The sequence below is a fragment of the Xylaria bambusicola genome, assembly GCF_022495145.1.
Source record: "Xylaria bambusicola strain CBS 139988 unplaced genomic scaffold F5B22scaffold_6, whole genome shotgun sequence".
In the NCBI taxonomy this organism is placed as follows: Eukaryota; Fungi; Ascomycota; class Sordariomycetes; order Xylariales; family Xylariaceae; genus Xylaria; species Xylaria bambusicola.
Window position 1 is genome coordinate 817,155 of NW_025953559.1, and position 23,903 is coordinate 841,057.

General features: G+C 47.8%; 6 protein-coding genes and 2 non-coding genes across 8 annotated transcripts; 3 read left to right on the forward strand and 5 right to left on the reverse strand.

Annotated features, from left to right (window-relative positions):
* Positions 1-1,331: 1,331 nt before the first annotated feature.
* On the forward strand, positions 1,332-1,405 carry F5B22DRAFT_t44. The gene has a single exon. It is a non-coding gene; the product is annotated as a tRNA-Val (tRNA).
* A 46-nt stretch (positions 1,406-1,451) lies between these two features.
* On the reverse strand, positions 1,452-4,042 carry F5B22DRAFT_593549 (S-adenosyl-L-methionine-dependent methyltransferase). The gene is made up of 4 exons (XM_047974000.1): positions 4,026-4,042; positions 3,207-3,964; positions 2,974-3,140; positions 1,452-2,909 (listed from the first exon to the last, which is right to left on the reverse strand). Exons 2-4 carry the CDS (start codon positions 3,731-3,733, stop codon positions 1,858-1,860), a joined length of 1,746 nt encoding a protein of 581 aa, XP_047834269.1. The 5' UTR covers positions 3,734-3,964; positions 4,026-4,042; the 3' UTR covers positions 1,452-1,857.
* Positions 4,043-5,511: 1,469 nt separating this feature from the next.
* Positions 5,512-5,582, reverse strand: F5B22DRAFT_t46. The gene has a single exon. It is a non-coding gene; the product is annotated as a tRNA-Gly (tRNA).
* A 205-nt stretch (positions 5,583-5,787) lies between these two features.
* On the reverse strand, positions 5,788-7,357 carry F5B22DRAFT_593572 (RmlC-like cupin domain-containing protein). Its single transcript, XM_047974001.1, has one exon. The coding sequence runs from the start codon at positions 7,109-7,111 to the stop codon at positions 6,023-6,025; it is 1,089 nt and encodes a 362-aa protein (XP_047834270.1). The 5' UTR covers positions 7,112-7,357; the 3' UTR covers positions 5,788-6,022.
* Positions 7,358-10,180: 2,823 nt separating this feature from the next.
* Positions 10,181-12,314, forward strand: F5B22DRAFT_593575 (DNA glycosylase). Its single transcript, XM_047974002.1, has 2 exons — positions 10,181-10,606; positions 10,662-12,314. Exon 2 carries the CDS (start codon positions 10,670-10,672, stop codon positions 12,293-12,295), a length of 1,626 nt encoding a protein of 541 aa, XP_047834271.1. The 5' UTR covers positions 10,181-10,606; positions 10,662-10,669; the 3' UTR covers positions 12,296-12,314.
* A 428-nt stretch (positions 12,315-12,742) lies between these two features.
* Positions 12,743-19,871, forward strand: F5B22DRAFT_467490 (SEN1 N terminal-domain-containing protein). The gene is made up of 6 exons (XM_047972117.1): positions 12,743-13,019; positions 13,193-13,810; positions 13,865-17,518; positions 17,567-19,505; positions 19,562-19,714; positions 19,768-19,871. The coding sequence occupies exons 2-6, from the start codon at positions 13,461-13,463 to the stop codon at positions 19,864-19,866; spliced, it is 6,195 nt and encodes a 2,064-aa protein (XP_047834272.1). The 5' UTR covers positions 12,743-13,019; positions 13,193-13,460; the 3' UTR covers positions 19,867-19,871.
* On the reverse strand, positions 19,758-20,322 carry F5B22DRAFT_467497 (uncharacterized protein). The gene has a single exon (XM_047972118.1). The coding sequence runs from the start codon at positions 20,234-20,236 to the stop codon at positions 19,877-19,879; it is 360 nt and encodes a 119-aa protein (XP_047834273.1). The 5' UTR covers positions 20,237-20,322; the 3' UTR covers positions 19,758-19,876.
* A 288-nt stretch (positions 20,323-20,610) lies between these two features.
* On the reverse strand, positions 20,611-22,821 carry F5B22DRAFT_467510 (uncharacterized protein). Its single transcript, XM_047972119.1, has one exon. The coding sequence runs from the start codon at positions 22,721-22,723 to the stop codon at positions 20,852-20,854; it is 1,872 nt and encodes a 623-aa protein (XP_047834274.1). The 5' UTR covers positions 22,724-22,821; the 3' UTR covers positions 20,611-20,851.
* Positions 22,822-23,903: the final 1,082 nt, after the last annotated feature.

The window sequence follows — 23,903 nt, forward strand, 5'->3', positions numbered from 1 at the left end:
TAGCTCCTTTCCTAGGCTGGCTTAGTGGAGATTATTAGCGCTAATCCTCTCGCAATCAGCCGAGTTTATTACCAGGGTCAGAGACAGGATAGCGTCTTATCGCGAGTGCACTTAGTGGGACGACCCTGCATACACTACCGCTACCCAAGTAGGTATCGAGCGCTGAGTCCATCACAACAGTCAGCTGGCCAAAGGGTGGGTGATGTAATAATGCACTGCAAGTGCAACTTAAAAAAGGAAAAAAAAAAAGTTTTACTTTATCGATGTTATTGTAACCCGTGAAATCACTGCAAGGAAACTTGGAAGTGATTGCACCCAGACGTCAGATCAAGTCTCGCTTGGTGTTGAGTCGCGCTGTTTCTTCGAGATGCTAATAGTAGGTTGTCTCCTACAAGAAAAAAACAAAACACATGAAAACGTTAAGTTCGTTCAGTCGTCATCAGCCAAGCCACGTCTATCTTGTCACGCTACGCTACACCACACCACACTATCTAACTGCAGATACATACCTAGGTACCCTGATCGACTGAAGCATCGAAGGAACCGTGGCTGTAACTTTGATACCATCCAATAAAGTGTATATGCGTCTAGTAGATACCCAAGACATCAGAATGCCATGGCTTTGGTAGATATTAGCCCTAGAATGGAGGTGACTGAGCAGCATTTCTAAGTACCTAGCATCTTTCATATTGAAAGTCGACACTGGGGAAACATGGGCCAGCATGAAAGAGCCGGCCTCGTAAACACGCCAACTAACTCAAACACCAGGAGCAAATCCGGGGTTGCAATGACTTTTCTACCTACATGTACTGACTTACTCGAGACTCGGGCTTGGTATCGAACCTGGTGGTGTTCCATACTGAACTTGAACAATCTAACAGATAATAGCCTCCGAACTAGGTGTTATGCCGAAACTCGACCCCAATGACGGATTCCATCGCACGCAAGCAATTCCATCAACTTTTAGTTGTCCTTGCATCGAGTTGCCTTGAGCAATGCAACTTTCTTGTTTAGCAACTACAGCTCGAAGATCACCTCATATCTCTTCAAGAGCTGGTGATGAAGTGAAATGACTATACGCTCAAGCTCTAAGCCGCAACCAAGCTGGAACTGGAGGCCTCGGTGGAAGAATCCGAGAACCACGACAACCCGCCCGGATGTTATTCCTACATCCCACCTCTTACCATAGCGCTTGCGAATAGTATCCCCATAGATACTCACAGCAACTAGAAACCCAAGCTACCTGCATTCTTTGGTAGCCTACAAGCACATTTTATTATATTAAAATTACGTGCCGAATTATAACTTCGTGTGCTTCAGCAGCATCATCCGGTTTCGTGGTGTAGTTGGTTATCACGTCAGTCTAACACACTGAAGGTCTCCGGTTCAAGTCCGGGCGAAATCATGGGTTATTCTTTTGCTCTTTCCCCATCATCACCTGATGAATGCTCTTTTTTTTTTCTCCCTCTCTTTCTCCCAAGTGCATTACTATATACAATCTCAATCCCTAAGAACATAGAATTCACTATGCCCATTAAGTAGGTGGCAGTATTCTGCTCATCTAGCATTAAGATCTCAGGATATAGCAAGTTAAAAGGTACGATTCTTATTTTTATACCTGGTTTAGACAAGATGTATACATGATATTGCTCATTAGAGCAAGCCTTATACTAGAATGACCAACACAGGTAAGGTTTCTTCCCCAAATCTCTTTTTCATAATGCTCTTCGTCCAACATTAGCTTCCAGTGTATACCGCTTCTAACAAGAAGGGTTATTCTTATGACCAGGATATTGACCCATCTAATTACTCCTTCATATTTTCCATTAGGTAGAGACAGGCGAGATGAGAGTCTCTTCACATGTTCATTCTTTTACCATTGTGCTCATTATCAACCTCCATTTCAATGAGGGATGGAAGACTTTCGACCGACAAAGTACGCGAACTTTCTCGAGAAAAAAGTGAGGAAATTGCAGGTTCATCGATGAGGTCTGCCAGGGTCGTATCTGAGCATTCGTCGCTCGACACATCTCTGACTCTGCGTCTAACAGAACCTCGTCGACCGCGAGGTCTTTCATCGTCGCTATCGTCAATTATCATGAATTCTCTAGACTTGGAGACCGATGATACACCTATATCATCATCAGAATCTAGAGTAATGATATCCTGTTGCCTCGCGCGCTCGGATGTGACAACATTATCCTCACGGAGTAGGCAGTTTCGGAGGTGGCGGTACAATGTTTCGACAACAACTGGTGGAAATGCATTTCCAATCTGGCGGCGGATCTGCGTTGTCCCCCCCACAAACTTATGCTCTTGAGGAAATCCTTGTATGCGGGCAAGTTCCCTCAAGGTGAAGTCTCTCCGGCCAGATGGATGAGCCCACTCGGACCCTGACGTTGTTATAGTTCCAGCTTGACATCTATCATCATACGATGGCATAGGGAATCGGCCACCGCTTCTGGCCTTATGCAACATGTCCTGGACGTTGTGAAGACGATCATAATGCTGACTACCTGGTGCAATGCTGGCTAGCACAGATCGAATGGTGACGGGGGCAGCCAGATCTTTGTCAGTATCAGAGTGCGTAGGTGTCGGAAACGACGGGAGAGGCTCCCCGGGACAAGACGCTATCCAAATCAGACGTCTCCGGGTCGAAGGTACACTATACTCCTTGAATCGTAGGATGTCCCAGCGAAATGAATAACCAAGCGCCGTATATTGACCGATGAGGGCATTAAAGAACTCCTCATTTCGATCAAATAGGAGTCCAAATGTTTGTTCACCAGTGGACAATCGAGGCCGGCGATTTTCTAAGATTTCCGTGCAAGCGAAGAGGGCGGCAACGTTCGCGTCGTCGTTTTGGCCCGGTCGAGTATGCGCTGGCGACCAGACCTGACACGGTGGTGCTGCCAGACATCACATTCAGCATTCGTGTATTCTTAATGCTGGCGTTGATATTGAAGTACTCACATATATGTAAGACATCTGATCGGACCATCGATGTCACCGACTTCGCAAATTCGAAGATGTTCATCTGTTCAAGTAGTGCTCTGGGGAAATTCTCGTGGTACGTATTACAAGCTGCTTCATCGAAATCGCAAGCAAATCTTAACTGGAAGCCAGCTTGTTGAACGCCCCTATAATATCAACAGTGATTAATCTCAATTCAAGTTTCATCTGAAAACTTATGAACAACTGCTTACCGTGATGCTCCACCAGCGCCGCAAAACATATCATCCACAGTATACTTCTGGTTATGCTCCAGAGTCACTTTAGTATTTTCGCCTTGAGGCGCATTAGGATCGACGATAGGTAGTTGAACTTGGCCACCAATCGATGAACCTCCACGTATGATACCACCGCGAAACGTATTTCTAAGCTGGTCATCATCCACCCTAAAATATTCGTCCTCAATATCCGTTGATCTAAGTCGAGTAAGAGCGCCGCTGTAAGATCTTTTAGTCAGCATGGCGGTGGACGTGGGCCAGTAGCGGTAGAATTTCCAACGTTGAACCAAGTTGGCCTTGTTCTCAATTGCATCCATATCCCAATCCCATTGATCAGGGCTAAAGCGGTGCGCTGGAAAAGCATCGTTCGTTTTAAATACTGCACGAGTTCTGACAAGTTCACCAACTGGAATCTCTACTAGACCCTGGGCATGCTCAGGGCGTGGGTCCTCCAGGTTGATATTATACAATGCGCATACTTCGTTCTTCATTCGTGGCAGCATTCCGCGTAGATAGCGAGTTCGTGTGAGTCTGATTCCTTTCAAGACTATGTCGGAGGATCGACAACCCACATAGATATGAACAATACGGAAAAATTGCCAACAGTATTCGTTCCGAGGCCTTGGGGATACCTCAATCACTTTTCCTGCCTTGAGTTGGATGGCATTATGTCGAATGGAATATATTTCTGTCCGCAGTTGGGTGGAAGGACCCCGTGATAGTGCCGGTTGAAGGTTAAAGCTAGACCTGCCTCTTCCAAGTCCCCCAAGCTCACTAATAATTTCTTCTTCATAGTCGCGAGCATTCTGAATGTCTTCATCCCGGGTCAAGTCGACAACGGGTATCAACACAGGCTGACCTGTCGCGTAGGCCTGCTTGAGACGGCGTAGACCTCGTTCGACACGGGATAGCTCTACCCCGCCATCATCGTCTTCATCAAGGAGAATGACGTTGCGGCGGTTTGGTGGATTATCCGTTCGAGACATCGTCAAGATTTGTTTCAGTGAGCAATCTCCTGTGATGACTTTTCCTGTTTATAAAGGGCTTAACGAAGTGGTAAACAGGCGAGATCTATCCAAGATCAAACTCTGAATACCCAGAGGCGATGAACCGTAATGTTTACGGGGTTGAAAAAGACGACACCCAGCTTTCCAAGAGAAGAGGGAAAGTCCATAGTACCTACTAAGTTGTTTGGTGGTCTTTTTTGTTTGTTCATATATTTAGCAGTTACTAGGAAGGCGCGAGATTTGTGCAAAGGTACGTACCTGTGCTTCTGGGGGACATGCTTAGGTACTTAGGTTGTCATGTCAGCTGTCCTCTGCAACATCAACGCCACAAGTCAAAGTGCATACGGCTTATTGTCCGACATCTATATAGCTAACACGTCTACAGGCTTCCAAGGACACTGGGTAGGCAGGCACCTACATACGATCCAGGACATGAGCACTTCCCAGTGTGTGGCAATCCTTGGTGCAGCAACTAGGTCTCAGTTGCCGTTGCTACCCGAATCTTTTGACCCTATGTCAGACAACTATGTCTTGGTTTACGCTGCTTCTCTTTGGTCTTTATATGACCAGCATAAGGTCCTCCATAGGACAGTCGGCCTGAGACGCCCGGAAGTATAAGTGGCCCTTGCCGGGCTTACATAGATCGTAGCGGCGGAGCAACCTTTGAGTGGATCAGGAGTTGGCGTTTGACGCTGCCCGCAAGTTTATGCCGGGCATTTCAACGATTATTGTTAGCAATCGTCAGAACAGATGGCAAATCTCATCATGCGACCTGGGTCAATGGATGACCTTGACCCGCTGCTGGCTTTCTCCTGTTATGTTGATCTCATCATAGGGCGGCTTTATTAGGCCTTTAGAAGAGGCCATCACACTCGAAGTGCCTCGAAACACCCCCGAACTAGCTTGGTGGTGTAGCAATACGCTGAATCCTCCATATCAGCTCGGTATGACTGGTGGAGGGCCAGGTTGTGCGGTATTGTTGCTGGAGGCTGTGGATAATGCCTGAATATTCCACAAATTGGCCAATAAAAAGTTTATAAACAAGCCGCACAAGCATTCTCTTTGTTGTTAAGCCCCCCCTGCTAGTCGTGATAATGGCGTGGGTAACAATTTCATTTAAGTCGCCCATGTACTCAGGGCAACAGACAAGCACTCTCATTTCCACATCGTAGACCTGGGGAGCTAGTCAAGAAAGTGGGCGTGACATCGCAAAAATATAGCGGTCTAGACCATCTTAGGGACGGGAAACCCGGCATGGTGAAAACGAAAAAAGATGCATCAGCCGTGAATCGAACACGGGGCCCATCGATGGCAACGATGGATTTTACCACTAAACCACTGATGCCTCATGAACTGACATTTGTGAGTGATTGTTCGGGCCTCTTCTGTAATTATATTGACTGCATCATCGTGGGGCTCAATCCACAAGGACATACAACCAAACCCTTTATCTCTATAGTTCCAGTGACTAGGACCTCACGTTCAACTTGATATCGACAAGACAATATAAAAGAAGTGAACATATGTGACTAGTAATGAGAAGAACAGACTTTAGGAAGTAGTAGTTTTATTGTATCTATTTTACATGGTCAATCGTGGAAAGGCTGAGAGACGAATTTGCCGCCATCTTAAAGTTGTCTTGACATTCAGAATACCGGTACCACAGTGTACAAGAAACAAGTCTGGCGCGACGATGTAATGAATATTATTAGATATGTACAATACATAACCGCAATTACCATTTAGTCCACACTCGAATTGGTCTCGTGCCCTCCTATTTTCCGTTTACGCCGTATCAAGGAGAACAATTTCAGCCTCTGCTTCACCAACGCTCTCAACAGCTAGCTTATCCCCAGCGCGCACGCCATCTACAAATGCGCCATCGCCCTCATTGTACACTTCCTCCCGGCCATCTATGCGAATCTTGGCCTTTCCCCCTTTGGTCATGGGAAGATGGATGTATACCTTCCTCTTGGGGCTCTCAGTGGCATTGGCCCCGACTACCCACTCGAACCTCTTCTGCGGCGCGATGATGCCGGCGCTCATGACGAAATCAGCGTGGATAGGTATTGTGCCATCGATGGTGGGCTCGGCGGCCTGCTCTTGCTGGTGAGTGGCCTCGGGACCACCTTTCAACGGGCTCAGGATGGGGACAAAGCCCAGCCTCTTCTTCTCATCGTCGAAGTGACGCGTGTGATAGCGAGGAGTAAGTCCACGCTTCCACGGGATGGCCCAGATCTGAAGAAAGTGTACTGTATCCTTGTTATGCTCGTTGAATTCGGAATGCGCGATGCCGGTTCCGCCAGTGGTGAACTGGACGTCGCCCCGGTGCATGCGGTAGAATTTATCTGACTGGGCTCCCTCGGCACCCTTCTTGAGCATGCTGTCTCGGTGCGTCAACTCGCCCGAGACGATGTAGCTGAAAATCTCAAAGTCCCGGTGAGGATGGGTGGGGAAGCCTGAGTTGGCCCTCACGCGGTCTTCATTCAGCACGCGCAGGGACCCGAAATGTGTGAAGTTGGGGTCGAACCAGTCGGCGAAGGAGAAGCTGTGATATGTGTTCAACCAGCCATGGTCAGAGTGCCCTCGAGCGGCCGAGCGGTGAGGTGTGATCTTGGCGTGTGATAGTGCCTTTGACATTGTATTCTTGATTGCGTTCATATGATGGTGTGGATCGATTGGGGATGAAACGGGTAGATCTGGATCCAGGTGTGTTACTGATGAGAGTTGTATTCCCTGAGATGTGGTAGTAATCGAGCTTTGGTGGTCTTCAGATGTTGTCCCTTGAAGGAAACTCGTAATGATATTTGAATTGTAGATGATGATGGAAATGGAAGCAACTAAAATCGACAGGGCGAGGACGATGCGCTTCATATATACTTCTCTATGGCGCACCCTTCAAGAGTGCGAATTAACTTAGCCTGGAGACAACTTATCTTCTTAGAAAGCAGATTACAATGATTGGAAAGTTTTAGCTGGGCGAGGAATTATGCTGGGTAATACTTATTCATTACGGCACACTGCCTCGGTCTCAATTACGAAATTCTCGTCTTGTCAACTTCGCTGTTAGTCACGCCAGTTGCTACCTAAGCACATATGTACCTAGGTACCGGGTAGGTCTGGAGGGGCTTGGAGGGGCTTAAAGAGCTAAAAGATCGCAAAGGGGTCAATGAGCTTGGTCCAGATAGGCTAAGCCCGTAAGTCAGCGATTACATATATGTGGGGCCATGCTGAATGATGCTGAGTGAGCCCCACCCGAAGCCTCACATGTACCCATGTACTTTCTGTATCAGCCATGCGCTATCCCCATATCCCTATTACCTAAGCTTGGCTCCACCAATCTTGGCTATCTAGTAGAAATTTTCTACGGTTACGAAATCCCAGGATATTTGTTCCTCTTCATCAATCGACGCTGCTTGGTCACATTCGACTCCGTTGCCACCTATATAGGTATCGTGGCTCATCACGACTCAGGCACCTCTGTTTGAGTATGTAAATGACGCATGTACCCTATTTTCAATACCTCTACTGTGAGTCTCTATGTCTTTCCTGTTTCAATTCCCCGTGGTGTACCCTCGGTTGGGTATCAACACCCAGAGCTGCAGTCGCCTGTACCAGACTGCACAATTTGTTTTATGATGAGCTTTTATTTCTTTTCAAATGTTCGACTTCTGATCATCAATGAGGATATATATACTCTGATACGAACAACATCACTTTTTTCATTGACATTAAATGACACATAAGGGGCTGTTACTGATATAAAGCTTAGGATATACGTAGTACATAGCTTAGCCTACCTACCACTAGGGCGATGAGGTCTATCTTGCTGCTGTCTATCACACGCTCAAGTAGCACATAACCATGATTGGAGTGCTTCTAGACGTATCGCATGATTTGTATTGGTAGGTGAAGACAGCGTTGCGCCCAAATGTTGATTTGCATTCAACCTATCGTTGATGATAAGTCTCGATTCGGGAACAGGAAGACTTTGTCAAGGGTTTCAGAGGACGGTGATTATAGACGTGGTCTGTGTCCGAGGGTACGGGTGCCTAGATACGGCTTCACCCACCGCCTTCAGCCTGTATTGCCATATCAGTAGCATTCCATTCAAGATAGTAGAATATTGAAGCATGACAAGAGATCGTATTAACTCATACAACATTCACCCACTTCGGAGAGCACGTCTTGTTCCCTGTTTAGGATATGCTAATATGTAACGAGCCAATAAAAAGTGGTACATGTACTGCGTACGCAGCTGTCATCATTGGCTAAGTGGGGAGTAGAATTTCATCATGTAGCTCTCATGTGTCAATCTTCGTTTGCTTCTATTTATACGTTCTATTACCTGCGATGCTTGAATCTACTAGTATGCTGCAATACTGATTAATGAATGTCAAGAGCAAGCCGACTGTACCCAAAGGGCTGGTACCCTTCTTCATGTCTCTGGTCACATGAACATTCCAAATTAGAAGCCGGCGCTAGAGATTGCGACTCTCATTGCCTAGACAAAGGCTCACAAATAGAACCTGAGCGCCATCGCAATGGATGAATATGTCCTCCTCGTGTAGCCCAAGAGACACCAACTACCTTCAAGCTAGTTATTGGTAAAGCAGCACAATAGGCAAATATCTTGTCGAAGAGACAAGTGTGCAAGACTGGTACAATATCGCATCGCATCTCCTATTCTCTATGCATATTTTAAGTCGTTCTGGGTTAAACCCATTTTCCATGTGCTGTTTAGTATATCTATCTTCTGTAGCAGCTTAGTCAATACTGATTCTTGCTTTTATTTTCACATTGCCCCTCTCGTTCCATGTTTCATGTGTATTATGGTGCGCAACCTAAGCTTCTCAGACCAGTTATGTTCTCGGAAAATATTGTGCATAGGGCAGCCAGCGTTGCAAGCCCACGTTTACAATCATCGATGGGATCCATATAATGGCGTAGCTTGAAAGTTGGGATAAATAACACCAACCTTTCTGACACAAGTGACTCCTGGTATCTAATAGGGGCTTGCTACAGTATTCGTTGTTGTAAGTTGCTTATTAAGAGATATTACTTCTACTTCCACATGAAGTTAAAGGGTGGATAGTCACGTACAAATGTTGTAAATGAAATCAACATGTAATCTATACAGGATGCCCCGAGAGATGAGACTGCATCATGCTAAAAGCTGCTTGCTTCTTTTGGTGATTTAAGCTTGGATTTTAAAGAATTGAGATTCTGATACACTACGACCCCTGAGTCTCTTTTAATTTCAGATCGATAAAAAGTTAGATCATCTATCATATTTGGCAGTATTGACATGAGAAAGAAATACGAGAAGCTTGTGTGCATATTACGTAGTAAAGCACAGGAGATCCTATTAATAGACTGAAAAGATAGGGGGGTGTGTGACCTGGTTATTCGACAGAGACCCAGTAGGCGAGATTGTTTGCAGGTAATGGAATTTTGCTGTTCATTACCTCCAGCCTGTATTCACCGGTGGATCTCTCAGAATAAGGATATCCCGATGGTTCTAGTGGATTACAGATAGAAATGCTTCTCGCTCTACTACCCTTACCCAGTATCCTGTTCTTCTACTCTATCTGTATATCGAAGGGAATTCTGGACTCAATTATGCCTAGTACTTCATTCTTCTCGCGCTGCTGGTTGTCTTTAAGTGAGCCTAGAGTCGGGAGAACACACAATTACAGTGACTGTGAAGACGTCATATTTGTAAGCTACTTACTTCTCTTCAACTCTAAAGACTTACAAAGCCCCTATACTTGGGATACCCTTAGCGCCGTTGATGTTCTTAGCTATGACCCCGATTGATTGATCTGAACAGAAACTTCATTGCTGATATATCAGGAGCCCCTATGAATCATACTTGCGGGTTTTGCAAGTGCAGAATTTTCCCCAAAAGTGAGCTTCCTCCCCAAAACCAAGATCTACTTCCATAACTAGAATACCGTTATCTAACCCAGCTATATGATATTTCGTCGGCACATGCCCTGAAGCTAGGCGGACAACTGCACTCCAACCCCCTGTACCGTCCCTGCTCAGGTAATATCGAGCTGGCTCACAGATGTTGTGATTCCCGAGGAAGTCGCCATGATTTAGCCCCACATGATCACAGAGGAACCTGCCGTCCTCCCTTCAACCCTCACTTTTCGTCCTTGCTGGTTTTTTATGTTACACTTGCTGCCAGTCCACTGTCTATGTATTTGGTCCAAAGCCTACTTGGCAGATCTGGAGATTCGCCCTGTCATTTGTTGCTGACTACATTCGCAAGACAGGAGCTGGCCTCCAACCCATCATCTGAGACTGATATTATATAGATTCTCCCCCTTCAGGTCTGTAGACCGCTGAAACCTCTGTCATCTGCACATGCAGACTCTGTTAGCGCACCCTCTGTCATCAACTTCGAGGAACGTACCAAACACCATGGTAAGGCGAAGTGCAAGAATCAGACGCAATGCTGTACCTGTTCAAGGCCAATGGGATATCCTCCCACATGGGATGGGCATTCTCCCTACTTCTGGCAGTCAACCTATGAAGCAAGCTGGGCCTTTAGAAAAGACTTCGGGAACGAAGTCAGCCAATAACGATGAGTTCAATTCTATGTCAGGGGAGCCGTGGGAGAAAGTGGACGGCACACTTGCTCAAGAGGATAATGACACCAATGAGTCACAACTTAACAAGAACTCTGCAATCATGCGAGAGGGTAGAGCCCAAATTTTAATAAACATAGCCGCGCCTAAAGAACATGACGAAGCCCACCGGGAGGTTAGAACGCAGTCTCAGTGCCCCGATGAGACAACTACACTGAGGCGATCAAATCGAATACGTGCACGAGCCCAGGCCACTGAGGGGTGTGATGAAGGGCATGAGATAAAGGAGCCGTTGCCGAAGAAAGCCAAGACGATACCCAGCGAAGCGAAACTTGAAGCTAATGCTCTGGAATCCAGTGACCCGTTGGGCAAGCCTAAACGAACTCCTCGCAAGACGAAAGACAACCCCTACGGATTAACTCCAGGGAGAAGTCCCTTCCCTGAGTGGCAGGCCCCCAGCGCTGCTCAATGTGAAGAGGTATATTGGCTTCTTGCAAGTATCCACGGGGAGGTCAAACAACCGGCAACTATCCCAGCCCCTTCACTCGAAGTTGCGGGCTGCGGAGAGGTCCCCTCTGTCCTTGACGCTCTCCTAAGGACCCTCTTGAGTGGTGCTGTAACCTTCGACGGTGCAGATAACATGGTGAAAGCAATTATCCGAAAATATGGCACTATCAATGATGAGCTTGCAGCAGGCTCGATCAATTGGAACAGGATTCGGCTGTCTACTATCGAAGAGCTGGGGAAAACGATTTACATAGGTGGGCTAGCCAACAGGAAGTCCACTGCCATCAAAGGCATCCTTGACATGGTGTATCAGGACAACCTACACCGGCGTGAAGCATACTTGGTGGAGAAAGCAACTGGTGTGTCCGCCAATGTCTATGGAGCGTCACAGAAGACTCAAAGCCAGAAGGACCTGGAGATATTGAAAACAGACCGAAACATTCTCTCACTGGATCACTTACTTGGGTTATCTGTTGACGAGGCGATGAAGCAGTTCACAAAGTTTCCCGGAATTGGCGTGAAGACAGCTGCCTGTGTTATACTCTTCTGCCTCCAACAACCATGCTTTGCGGTGGATACTCATGTTCACAGGTTCTCACGATGGCTAGGCTGGACACCACCCAAAGCAGACGAGAACGACACATTTAGTCATCTGGAAGTTCGTTGTCCTGACCACCTCAAATACGGGCTACATCAACTGTTCATCCATCATGGAAAACAATGCGGCCGATGCAAGATGTCTACAGTAGAGGGAACCAAGGAATGGGAGACCGTTGTTTGTCCCCTTGAACACTTACTTGTCCGTGGCAAAAGGGTGACGAAGGTCCAGAAGAAACCTAAGAAAATGGCCAAGGCTAAAGCTAACGGCGAAGGATTTAACTCTCAGGAAGATGATATTAAGTCAGACATATTAGAGGATGACTCATCCATCTTGGGTGCTGAGCAAGATTGATTCGACATATTGACATATATATTTGCTTTGATGCAGACGCAATGCGTTGGCGATGGATTTGCTTGAGCAGATATATGGATTTAGATAGCATCTCTTACTTGCTAAGTAAATATCCATCATAAAGGCATTGCTATTATATTAGGCTAGTATTTCTGAGCTACTGGGGCTCATCTACTTCCTGCTATGTACCTACCTGCATGTCATTTGATAGTAACTACAGCTAAAAGAGTATCTTACGTATTAGTATTAGTATTAAAAATTCCAAGTAACTCACGAATATAACATGCAAATCACATAAAGTAAACACATACATTGTATGTATGCACCAGTCTAATCAGTGAGTTCATTCATGTCAAGTGGGTGTCAGCAATCTGGTATGTGTATAAAGGTACCTGGCCCTGGGTGAGGGGCAGTTGGCACAGCCAGCAGCCAGCTGCACACACTTTAACCACTTTAACGCGTGGGTTGGTTTCCACAGGCACGGCTTGTAAATAGTAGTACAGTACCTTACCTTAGGTACCTACCTACTCAATGAAACAACACCAATTCCACATCCCAACTTCTACTATATTTCTGGAGGAGGCACGCGCCGACCTACACCTCCCTTTGTAGGAGTACTGTTGCAGGTAGTAAGCTGGGAACGATATTGGGGTTCTTTTTTCTATATTGATCTTTAATATTACCTAGCTACTGCTTTCTTTTTGGTGGCGCTCGCCTCTATCTTGTAAGTATGCTGGCGCCTGCTAGAGTAGAGGCCCTTCAAGGTTCCGCGAAGCCATCGTGGATTTAGCTGCGTTTCCAACACAATAGGATACAACCCGGGGCTTTGGAAATTTCCCTGGGAGCCCTCAACTCATCTCTGCTTAAAACTAAAAGCTGACTTCTCACCTATTTCAGATTCCCATCTAGTATTCAAATCTTACCATTGCGCATCTTCCACAACACTACCCTCGAAGCTTTGATTCGAAGCACGTCAAGTAGCACTTGCTCATTGCTCCCGCCGTCTTCCATCACCTGCCTTCGCCCCAGCCGCACCCAGATATATTCCACTAGCAACGCGACGTCGAGGAGGGCCGCTTTGGTCACCCAAGTTTGATCATATTGAGCCCTCTACCTTCTGTATCTATCCTTCATCCACCTACCGACATGCCCATACAGAGTCAACATGGCCGGCGTACACAATGTGCTAGATGCAGGATTCGCGAAGCTGCGAGAGGTTCCACCGGATCTCCATCTCTTCTGCCCACGCATTTCGCCCGACGACGATGAAATCTACGAGGATCCCGATGCCCCCTCTAGTATCAGTCCTGCTGAAAAGCAGCAGAGGATTGAGGATGGACAGACAAGACTGGATTTGATGTACAACTGTTCGTTAATATTAGGCCTCTCCAGAGAGGCTGCCGGACCCCATCGTCCCGATTTCGACTCTCGATGCGATACCTTCCTTACGACATGCGCAAGCTGTGTGCGCAACTGGCACAAGGGTCGCGCGGCATTTCTCAAAGACATAACTTCGTAAGCCGTAGCTATTTGGGATGCTGTGTTGCTGTACTGTGCTAACTGAACTAGGATTTACGAAGACTCCGTAATAGAAGAGATGAGGAACCGCCTAAACCAATTCGATTTCGACCGGATCACACAAGGTCTCGAAGCTGCCGAGAAGTTTATCCTTGCGCACAACAGTATAGTCACTCAAAGCACTTTCATTAAAGAAGGCCAGGCCGACCTTCTAGTTTCCATCTATGAGTCACTGTGCTGTATAGCATATCTGAGCACACCGGGGAATCGCAAGCACTTCAATTTTGTCTTCACAACTATTCAGCAGCGGAAGCCTTTGAAGCTGGACGAGGTCCTGCCCACCACGACTATTTTCCTTTTCGATGAGGATCAGACTCGTAGAGACTTTGCGGTCCAAACCTTTGAGCGGAAGCCATTAGTCACTAAGTCGGATTTTGATTGGGCCATAAACGACAGTCTTACAGATGCCATCCTGAAGGCTAACAGTAAAAGTACTGACGACCATACCTTGCAGCGCACTTGGCAGGGGTTTCTCTATATTCTCGACGTTCTGGAGGAAAACATCGTCATGGAATGTCTGCGAGGCATGGCTGTGCAGCCAAGTATCTATGAGTTGATGATATCCCAGATGCCGCAACTCCAATCTGCGGCTGTTTTGAGAGCTGTGCTGAAAGCTTTCTGTGGTCTTATCCAGAAATCTCCAAAAGCTTTTTGGGACGCTTATAGCCAATGGTCTCCACCGTCTATCCTTGAGCAAATCATTAGGAGTCCTGCCTTCCGTCCTTTACTTCTCCAATCCGGCGAGCACGATATGACACCCGATGGGCCTGCGGCTGTCTCTTGGGTAAAGCCATTAATAAACTCGATTTCCCCGAACCAGAAGACAGATGTCTGCGACAAGTTGGTCCATCACCTTCTTGGCGACTTTGCCAATGACCAAGGCATGTCCTCCGAAGGCAAATTCGCATGCTATCGTGGTGCGACTGAGGCGCTTTCCTCGTCGTTGGCGGGATTTGTGTCTCCCAAGTACAGACTCCATGCAGGCTCATCTACAATTCATACAAATGCGCTACTCAATCTCACGCTGAAATATAAGGATCTTATTGTCCAACTTGCAGAGCTCCCAGCTTCTGATCCGCAGCAGGCTTCACTGTCTAAGGCTGCGTTAGATGTAGTTGGGTCTGCTTTGGCACTCGACTCGAGAATCACGGCCGAGGAGTGTAATGCTCTCCAGGAGAACGAAAATCTTGTCCAGAGGGAAGTGAAACGAGATTCTGCTGGCCTATGGGAAGCTTTCTTAGAAATTCTTCAGCCAGGTGCCTATGAGTTTGCTAAAGCAATGTTATCGGCTTTTACACCGTTGACTACAGTGGAGACATTTCGTCCATTAAAGAACACGAAGCTATCACAGATCAAGATTGACTTCAATTCAGAATTTCAGAAGACTGCAGAGGTAATTGAGCGGGTGTTGAGTCGCCTGGAAAGCTTTAACTCGACTGCAATAGGACAACTGTGCCTAGAACCTACAACTATGTACCCTATTGTCGCCACACTCATACATGGCGAAGAGTCTGTCAGCCAGGCCGGTGCGTCTTTCATCAAAGCAATTACAGGCGAAGAAGATGGAAAACGTTCAGACGCTGTTTCGAAGCTTGTCGGAATGCACTTTGTCCCCGTCATATCTTCATACACGAAAGTTGTGAGTGACATCACGTTGAAGAGATCGCTTTGGTCGCCGCAAAGGAATATAATTCTCTACTCAAGAGAGATTCTTGATGCTCTTTGCAACCCAGCCTCTGGAATCATAAGGTCCAGGGATTTGACAATAACGGAACAAGGTGTGCTACGCAATTGGTGGAGCTCGCAGTGGGTTTTCCTGGAGAATGCCTTGAATCAGACAGATGCTTGGAGCCGGAAGGTGGACATGGAGACGATGAAGAATTTCTGCAGAACAGTCATGGAGCATGCTGAAGCCCTGCTCGCCCAAGATGGACTATTGGCTTCGGCGTTGAGTGCTGGGTCTGCTCATAGCACCTCAACTGTCAGTGGTGATGCGTCGAACGAGTCGATGAAAGATATCCTTGAAAAACCCCGTATTCACTGCATGGGCCTTTGCAAGATGCTTCGCCTCAAAGATTTATATCTTGTTAGTGTCATCGTCAATGTATTGGGCAAACTTCTCAAACGTCTCCGTGAGTTTGACATGGAAGTACCAGGAGCTCCGCTGGCATATATCAAAGATACTTGTATCCGGACTGAAAATGGCCGCTACAAAACGATGACGAACATGAATGACAGACAGCGTGCCGAGCTAATTAAAGCTCTCGGGGAAGAGGATACTAAGGATGATATTGAAATTCTCTCTATCAAAAAGGTTGAGGGACCTAAAAAGCAAACCAAGCTCGATGCATGGTCGAAAACAGGCAGTGAAGCGCCAAGTACACCAGCAGCATTAAAACCAATGCTCAAATCAGGTAAAGATGATGTTCGAGAGTTGTTGAAGGGATCATCCTCCGAGAAAAGCCGATCTATTCTTGAACGGATGAACGCCCGACAAGCGGCAACAAAAAGTGCACCCAAAGCTCTTCCTAAGACTCTTCCTAAGGCACCTCCTATTGCTTCCATTCCATCGATTAGAGAGAAGCGAGCTAAAGAAGCCGAAGAAAAGCGCAAGCGTGACGCCGAGGCCATTGCTAGAGCCAGAGCGCTTCGAGCGCCAAAGCAAACTGTCGCCGGTGAAGGTTCTGGTCTTCAAGGACTTTCAGGCATCCAAGGCAAAGACTTTGCTCCTGTCCAAAAGAGTGAAATCATGGTGAACTCCTCATCTGAAGATGAGGACGATTCAGACGATGATGTAGAGTTTCTAAAGCGTACTGGAACTGCTCTCAAAAACAATGACGCGCAGAATCGCATACAGTCTATGAAGCTCAACCCTCGGGGTCCAGTAAAGAAGACGAAGTTACAACGATCTGCAAAGGACATGCGAGCTCGACTCATCCCTCCTATGGATATATTGCACCAAGCTATCCTTGAGTGGGATATCTTTCATGAGGGAAACGATCCCCCTAATGGCATAACATGCTCTCGAGTGGCCGAGTCGTATTATGACCCGCAGCAGTATAAACAGACGTTTCTTCCATTGCTTATCAATGAAGCATGGCGGTCATTTGTTACTGCTAAGGACGAGGCGACTTCGAAGCCGTTTGAGACTAAAGTCGTCAATCGAATGAATGTTGATAAATTCATTGAAGTAAGCACAGCTATGCCTATCACCAACAATAAGGACAGATTCCTTTCAGAAGGAGACATTGTTCTATTTTCACTTGCAGCCAATCCTTTGGAGGCAAAAGATGAGTTGCATTGTCTGGCTCGAATCTGGCGAATTCAATTCAAGAACGGTAGTCTCGAGGTTCAGTATCGCTTGAGCAGTCGTGCTGGGCCCATAATCTCAAATCTGATGCCTCAGGCAGAGTTCTACGCGATCAAGATTACTAACATGACTACGATCGAGCGTGAATACGCGTCACTCGAGAGTTTACAATACTACGATTTAGCACCAGAGATTCTGGAAGCTAAGCCCTCTCCAATGCTCTCGTTCAGCGAGGAAGCTGTGGACAAGGCAATGAAGAATTATCACTTAAATCAAGGCCAAGCCAAGGCTATTTTACATGCGAAGGAAAATGATGCTTTTACACTGGTTCAAGGGTACGTAAGATTCACTAGAATCCTCTATTGCTAGCTAACTCGGAATAGGCCTCCTGGAACCGGAAAGACAAAAACTATTGTTGCCATGGTTGGTGCATTAATGGGTGGCGCACAGTCGGCTCAGTCAATGGGCACTGCGATCAAGCGACCGGATGGCCTAGCGTCTACAAGCAACAAGGGAGTCAGCAAAAAGCTTTTAGTGTGCGCACCCAGTAATGCGGCAGTTGATGAACTGGTCCTACGTCTGAAAGCAGGCGTGAAATCTATGAACGGAACTTTCCATAAGATCAACGTTCTACGACTTGGTCGTAGCGATGCTATCAATGCAGCAGTTCGGGACGTTACCTTAGATGAATTGGTGAAAGCTCGCGTCGAAGGGACTGAGAAAGAAAATAATGGCCCTAGCTCAAGGGAATTGATGCATCAAGAAGCCGGTCAGATCAAGAAGGAGCTCGGCGAGCTCCGTCCCCAGCTCGAAGCAGCGCGCGAGACAGGTGATCGCGCTGAAATCAACAGATTACAACGGAAGTTTGACGAATACAAACGGCGTCAGGCCCAAATCGGCGCAAAGATCGATGCTGACAAAGATAGCGGAAATACCGCTGCGCGGGAGAGTGAAATTCGCCGTCGGCAAATTCAACAGGAAATCCTCGACTCTGCCCAAGTTCTATGTGCCACCCTTAGCGGAAGTGGACATGAGATGTTCAAGAATTTGGCTGTTGAATTTGAAACTGTCATCATTGACGAGGCAGCTCAATGTGTTGAGTTAAGTGCACTTATACCACTCAAATATGGATGTTCAAAGTGCATCTTAGTCGGAGACCCAAAACAATTGCCACCTACGGTGCTTTCCCAGTCAGCTGCCCGTTATGGTTACGACCAGAGTCTTTTCGTGCGGATGCAGCGCAACTTTCCCGATGACGTTCACCTGCTTGACACTCAGTATCGTATGCACCCCGAGATCAGCTTATTTCCAAGCCAAGAATTCTACGAACGGCGTCTCGTTGATGGTGGCGACATGGCCAAGCTCCGCCACCAACCGTGGCATCAGAGTGAGCTTCTCGGTCCATACCGCTTCTTTGATGTGAAAGGTATTCAAGAGAAAGGTCACCGCGGTAAATCACTCGTCAACTTGGAAGAGTTAAAAGTTGCCATGCAGCTTTATGAGAGATTTACTCTTGATTACCCCCAGGTAGATCTTAAGGGCAAGATTGGTATCATCACACCCTATAAAGCACAGCTTTTCGAGCTTCGTGAAAAGTTTACCCGCCGGTATGGAGAAAAAATCACCGAGTACATTGAGTTCAACACTACCGATGCGTTCCAGGGTCGGGAATGTGAGATTATAATATTCTCTTGCGTCCGTGCTAGTTCTACAGGTGGTATTGGTTTCATGACGGATATAAGGCGTATGAACGTTGGTTTGACTCGAGCGAAGTCCTCACTCTGGATCCTGGGTGATTCCCGCGCTCTCGTTCAGGGAGAGTTCTGGAATAAATTAATTGAGGATTCTAAGGCTAGAAATCGGTATAGTGCCGGAGATATACTAGGTATGCTGAAGAAGCCTGGTGCTAGATTACCATCTAGTACCAACCGCTCAGGACCTTCACCTATATCCTCGTCATCGCCGTCTCCCCTACCCCAAAATGCGCAGGGCCTTGGTGCCTCGATTATGGCAGAGCCATACGGAGGTTCGTCTCCTGGCAACTCCAGTCGACGCGGCGCTGAGGATGTGATTATGGAAGATGTGCCTCCTGTGAAACCAACAGTACCCAACAAATTCAAGACACCGCAATTACCGGAAACATATACCCTAATTGAGAGGAACCGCAGCACCAATTCCGCGCCCTCAGTAAGCTTTGGTGGCCTCAATGAACGTGGGGAGCCAGCCATCGTTCCGAGATCGAGCTCAGAACGTCCTATCATCCACGAATCCGGCCTCAAGCGGCACAGGGACGATCCCGAGGCAGGGAAATCGTCTAAAAGAGTAAGCGCATGATGCATTGGCCACTTGTAACGTATCACTAACATAGGGATCTTTAGGTTGCGAAAGAGGGTGCTGGTAGGAACCCCCCCACCGGTCCTCGCGCCATGCCACGGCCTCAAGACCCCGCAGCGATGGCTGTCCTCGGGATACCAACCAATCCCTCATCGAACATGGGCAAGGCGCCGACAGCGCCGCCCAATGCGCCTAAGGTTTGTGACCATTATATGGTATGGTGGATGGACCCAGAGCTAACGATTACTAGGGACCATCAGTTCCTCGACCACCTAGACCTATGGTACCACCCAAGAAGAGGAACGCCGGAGATCCATTCATCAAGCGAAAACCGAATAAGCCTCATTAATATTTCTGTTTCATGGATTTCTTAGGTAGATGTAGACTATTCTGAACGCAACTGGAGGGCCGCGAAAAACGTGATACATATATACGGCGTTCAAGGGTGTGTAAAAGTATATAGTCGCGGGCAGGTAGATATTGCGCCGTGACGGCCTGCATCTAGACTTAGGGAGTTTTGGCATCATAGCTGCACTTTGACGGCTAAGCCACAGCATCGACAGGTAGAGAGAGCCGCACAGGTAGAGACTAGTATACCTCCCTTCCAAGGTACGAGTCACTCGTCTTGAAGGACAATATTCAGTGGCACAGAATACATTGTTGCCGCCGTGATTGATCGGCTGTTGGGGTAAGTTGATTTCCTTCTGTTGAACCATCATTACTGTGTCTCAAAGTGAAGAGATCCAACAGAAAGCGCCTATGCCTATGTAAATGAACAGACAACCTTCCAATCAATGATGGGTGATAGTGATAGTGTATTTGCTTCTAGTTATGTCTACCTTTGATAGCATTTTACTGCTCGCCTGCTACTTTACGTTTGCTATCACTTGGCTCACCGTGCATCTTCCCCGTGAGGAACGACCTCATGTACTGCTGTCGCATCTTTCCCTGATAATACTATAATCGGCGGCGCAATATTAATCACATTCACATATTTAGAGACTGCGCCGTCTGATGGGTATGAAGCTGGCCCAACTATCGGACATGATAGCACCAATCCAAGATTTCTAGCAATAGAGTCTGTAACGTGATCATTCATTGTTCATTATATACAACGTAGACGCTTAAACTGCCAACCCAAAAACTCATTTATGCATTACTATCTTCAAGGGAATGTCTGTTGTCTCCCCCCTTACACATCCATCGGCTGCTATTCCTATTTGTCCGGGTCACATATGCTAAATCAATAACGTCGAAGTTTCAAATCAAGAATGGAGAAACACAATAAAATGCGGGCATTTATTTTTCCTGCACCCTGAACGCAGTCCAAGCGATCAATGACTCGAGCGAGCTTCGCTGCTGCCGTGGACACTCTTGGACCGTCGGGTTTCGAGAAGATCGACACCATGTCCGGACGACAAGGAAGCGCTTGGCGAAGCCTCGACGGACCGAGACCGCGGTTCGCGGTGGTGTCGATACTGCCCCGCCGGCACGGGGAATGCATAGCCCTCGAGAAGCCGATGCTGCTCGCGCAACAGCCCGTTCAAGTCCTGAAGGAGCATCGGCACGGCCCGGATCCACGTGTCGCGGCTGCGCTCGAGCCTGCGTAGCCGTCGCTCCCGCTCGTACGCGCGGCTCTCGCGCAACGCCTCGTACCGCTGTATTAGCTCCTCGCGCGACAGGTTCTCTAGCGTCTCGCGCTGCTCTGCGAGCGCCCGGGCGATGAACCGCGAGTCGCGCTCCGCTCGACTTTCTCGGCGCCCGGTGGGTTGCGCGCCGCGCCTATGTGTCGACGATGAGGATGAGGATGGCGATGTCGAAGAGGGCGTGGTGGTGGTGTCTTGTCTTTGGTGCTGTTGCTCTGTTGACGATGCGGGCATGTCTGGCGTGTAAGATCGTGACACGCGCTCTTTACCCTTCCCTTTGTGCTCTATCCGGACCCTTGTCTTCCCTGCCTTCCTCTCGCGCACCGTTTTCTTCCTGTGCTGGGCTCGCTCTGCGAACAGTGACGGTGGCGGACCGGATGAGGTTGTGGGGTTGTTGCCCCTTGGCTCTGCTGGGAACTCGGTGAAGGTCGGGTCCAGCGGCGATTCGGGTCCGGTAGAGCCTGTTTGCGTGACGATGATCGGCACCGGTTGAACCGCCGTGGCGGTTTGCGCCTTCAGAAGCTGCGGCGATGATGACCCCGTCGTATCTATGCTTGCGGAGACGGAGGGACGTCCCCGCTCACCGTTGCTGTTGCTGTTGCCTTCGATGGGACTTGGGGGAGCATTCTGAGCAGTACCGACGGGCTGGTTGGTCGGTTCAGAGGGTGCTAATTCCGGGCCCTTGCCTCTCTTGCTCGATCTTCGCGGTGGGAATATCGTGGGCTTTTCAAAGGGATGAATAATTATAGACTCAGCTGTGACGGGCCAGGATATATGTTTCCAATCGTCGCCCCGTGTTTTCAAGGTGGTGTCCGAGAGAGGCGGGACCGAGCGGGTGTTGCTGACGGACTTGCTCTTGGATAAGTGTATCGGTTTACAGGGAGTGTATCGCTGCTCCTGGCTTGGCAAAAGGGGGATAGATTGGGACCTCGCTCTCCGCGAAGCACTAGTCAGAGGCGTCGCTGACCGCGGCGGCCGTTCCGGCGAACTAGACGCCGTCGACTCGCGGTCCTCGACCACCGGGTTGAGCACTGGGACCAGACGAGTAGGGAAAGTCTTCCTCGGCATGCTGTACATGGAGTTTACTTCCTTCGCGAAGGCAGCTTCTATAGAGCCGTAAATGGGGTATTGGGGATTGGTGAGCGCCGCCAGCGGCGAATGTTGCAGTGGGATGGAGATGGCGATATACCGATGGCCGCCGGTAGTCCTTGCTGATACGGCGGAGTCAGGAAGCATAATGACGGGCGGTCGTCGCTTGCGAGCCTTGCCGCGGTATCGGAATATTTTCCTCTTAAGCCTATCCCATCTGTCGTCTTCGGTGCCACTGCTGGAATTATCGGGTATGGACATGTAGTTTGATGGCGGCGGTGACGTCTTTGTTAAGAAATGAATTAGATCTACGACGCTGGTCTCGGGGCCACCTTCTAGGTCGAGATCTTCAGAGGCTTCGATAAACCTGGAGACAGTGCGATGCGTGATGTGACTGCGGCGTGTTCGTGAAGCGTCTGAATCCCCTTCTGGTTGCGTAGCTGGCCCGCTTTGTGGTTGTTCATCAGACATTGAGCTGAGGAGTGGGTGATTCTAATAGAAGAGGTATGCAAGCTTAACATTCCCTAACCATTGCCATCTGCATGCATCGCAGCCTCAATGTCAACGGCCTTCTGAGATAACTGGCGACGTGCAAGAAACCGTATTATTATTGTCATTATTTACCAGGCCCCTAGTCTCAGGGGTACGTCAGGATAGAGAGATGTCACGTTTCCCGAAGCTTATATTGTGGCCCCAACTTGTCTAGCCTGTGTGAAGATGACTGGTAGTAGATGTAACGCGCCTATGCTTTGCCTCGTATACGACCTGAACTTAGGCATATATAGTCAAGTCTGTGTCAGAAAGTCCTGCTCTCCTCCCCATTGTACTTCTAAATGGATCACCGGCAATGATGGGACTAGATACTCATATGAAAAGAAAGCTTAACGGTTTTGCTATTAGACAAAACCCTTGGGCGCGAGATGGGTTTGCCTTGGCCTCTCGGGAAACTCAGACCCTGCCGAGTTACCTCAGATCAATGAGAATAAATGATGGATTGGATGCCATGTCGAAGGACGAGACTCCTAGTTCTTGTTTGCCCAGCGGAAGGTTTCACTTCTGTGCTTGTATGGTAGCAGTGTGCTAGATTAGCTGGTATTAAGAGGTAACTATATGTCTATCATGTATATTAATACCTAGGTAAGTACATAATTCCAGCCACTAGCACCATTGAGCTTATTTATAAGTTTGGCTTCTGCAGCAGCTGGGTTCCCAGATGACGGCATTATGCAAGATGAATCCAAGGATAAGCCCGGTTGGTCTTTCCAGAGACACGGGAATATACCGTCATGAGTTATGTTGTCAATATTACATAGTGACACATCTAGCGAAAATAGGCGAAACTGAGTGTTTTCGTAGGCGACATCTAGGGTAATTATATTATCGACATACACGTATGATATGTGGTCGAGGATCACAGGCAATGAACGCTATCTATTTAAGTATGCATATATGAAAAAATTCCAAATAAGGATACATATATTATTTAATGACATAACAGCAACTGCGTGCGATTTCGTCTTCTGAAGAAATTGGAGTTCGACATGGTAATAACTTCACCCTTTTTATGTACTGCCCAGACGCCTGTCTGGATTAGATTAGTAGAAGGACGGGCCCGGCGCTTTCCAGATCCTATAGTCGTATGTAGCATTTA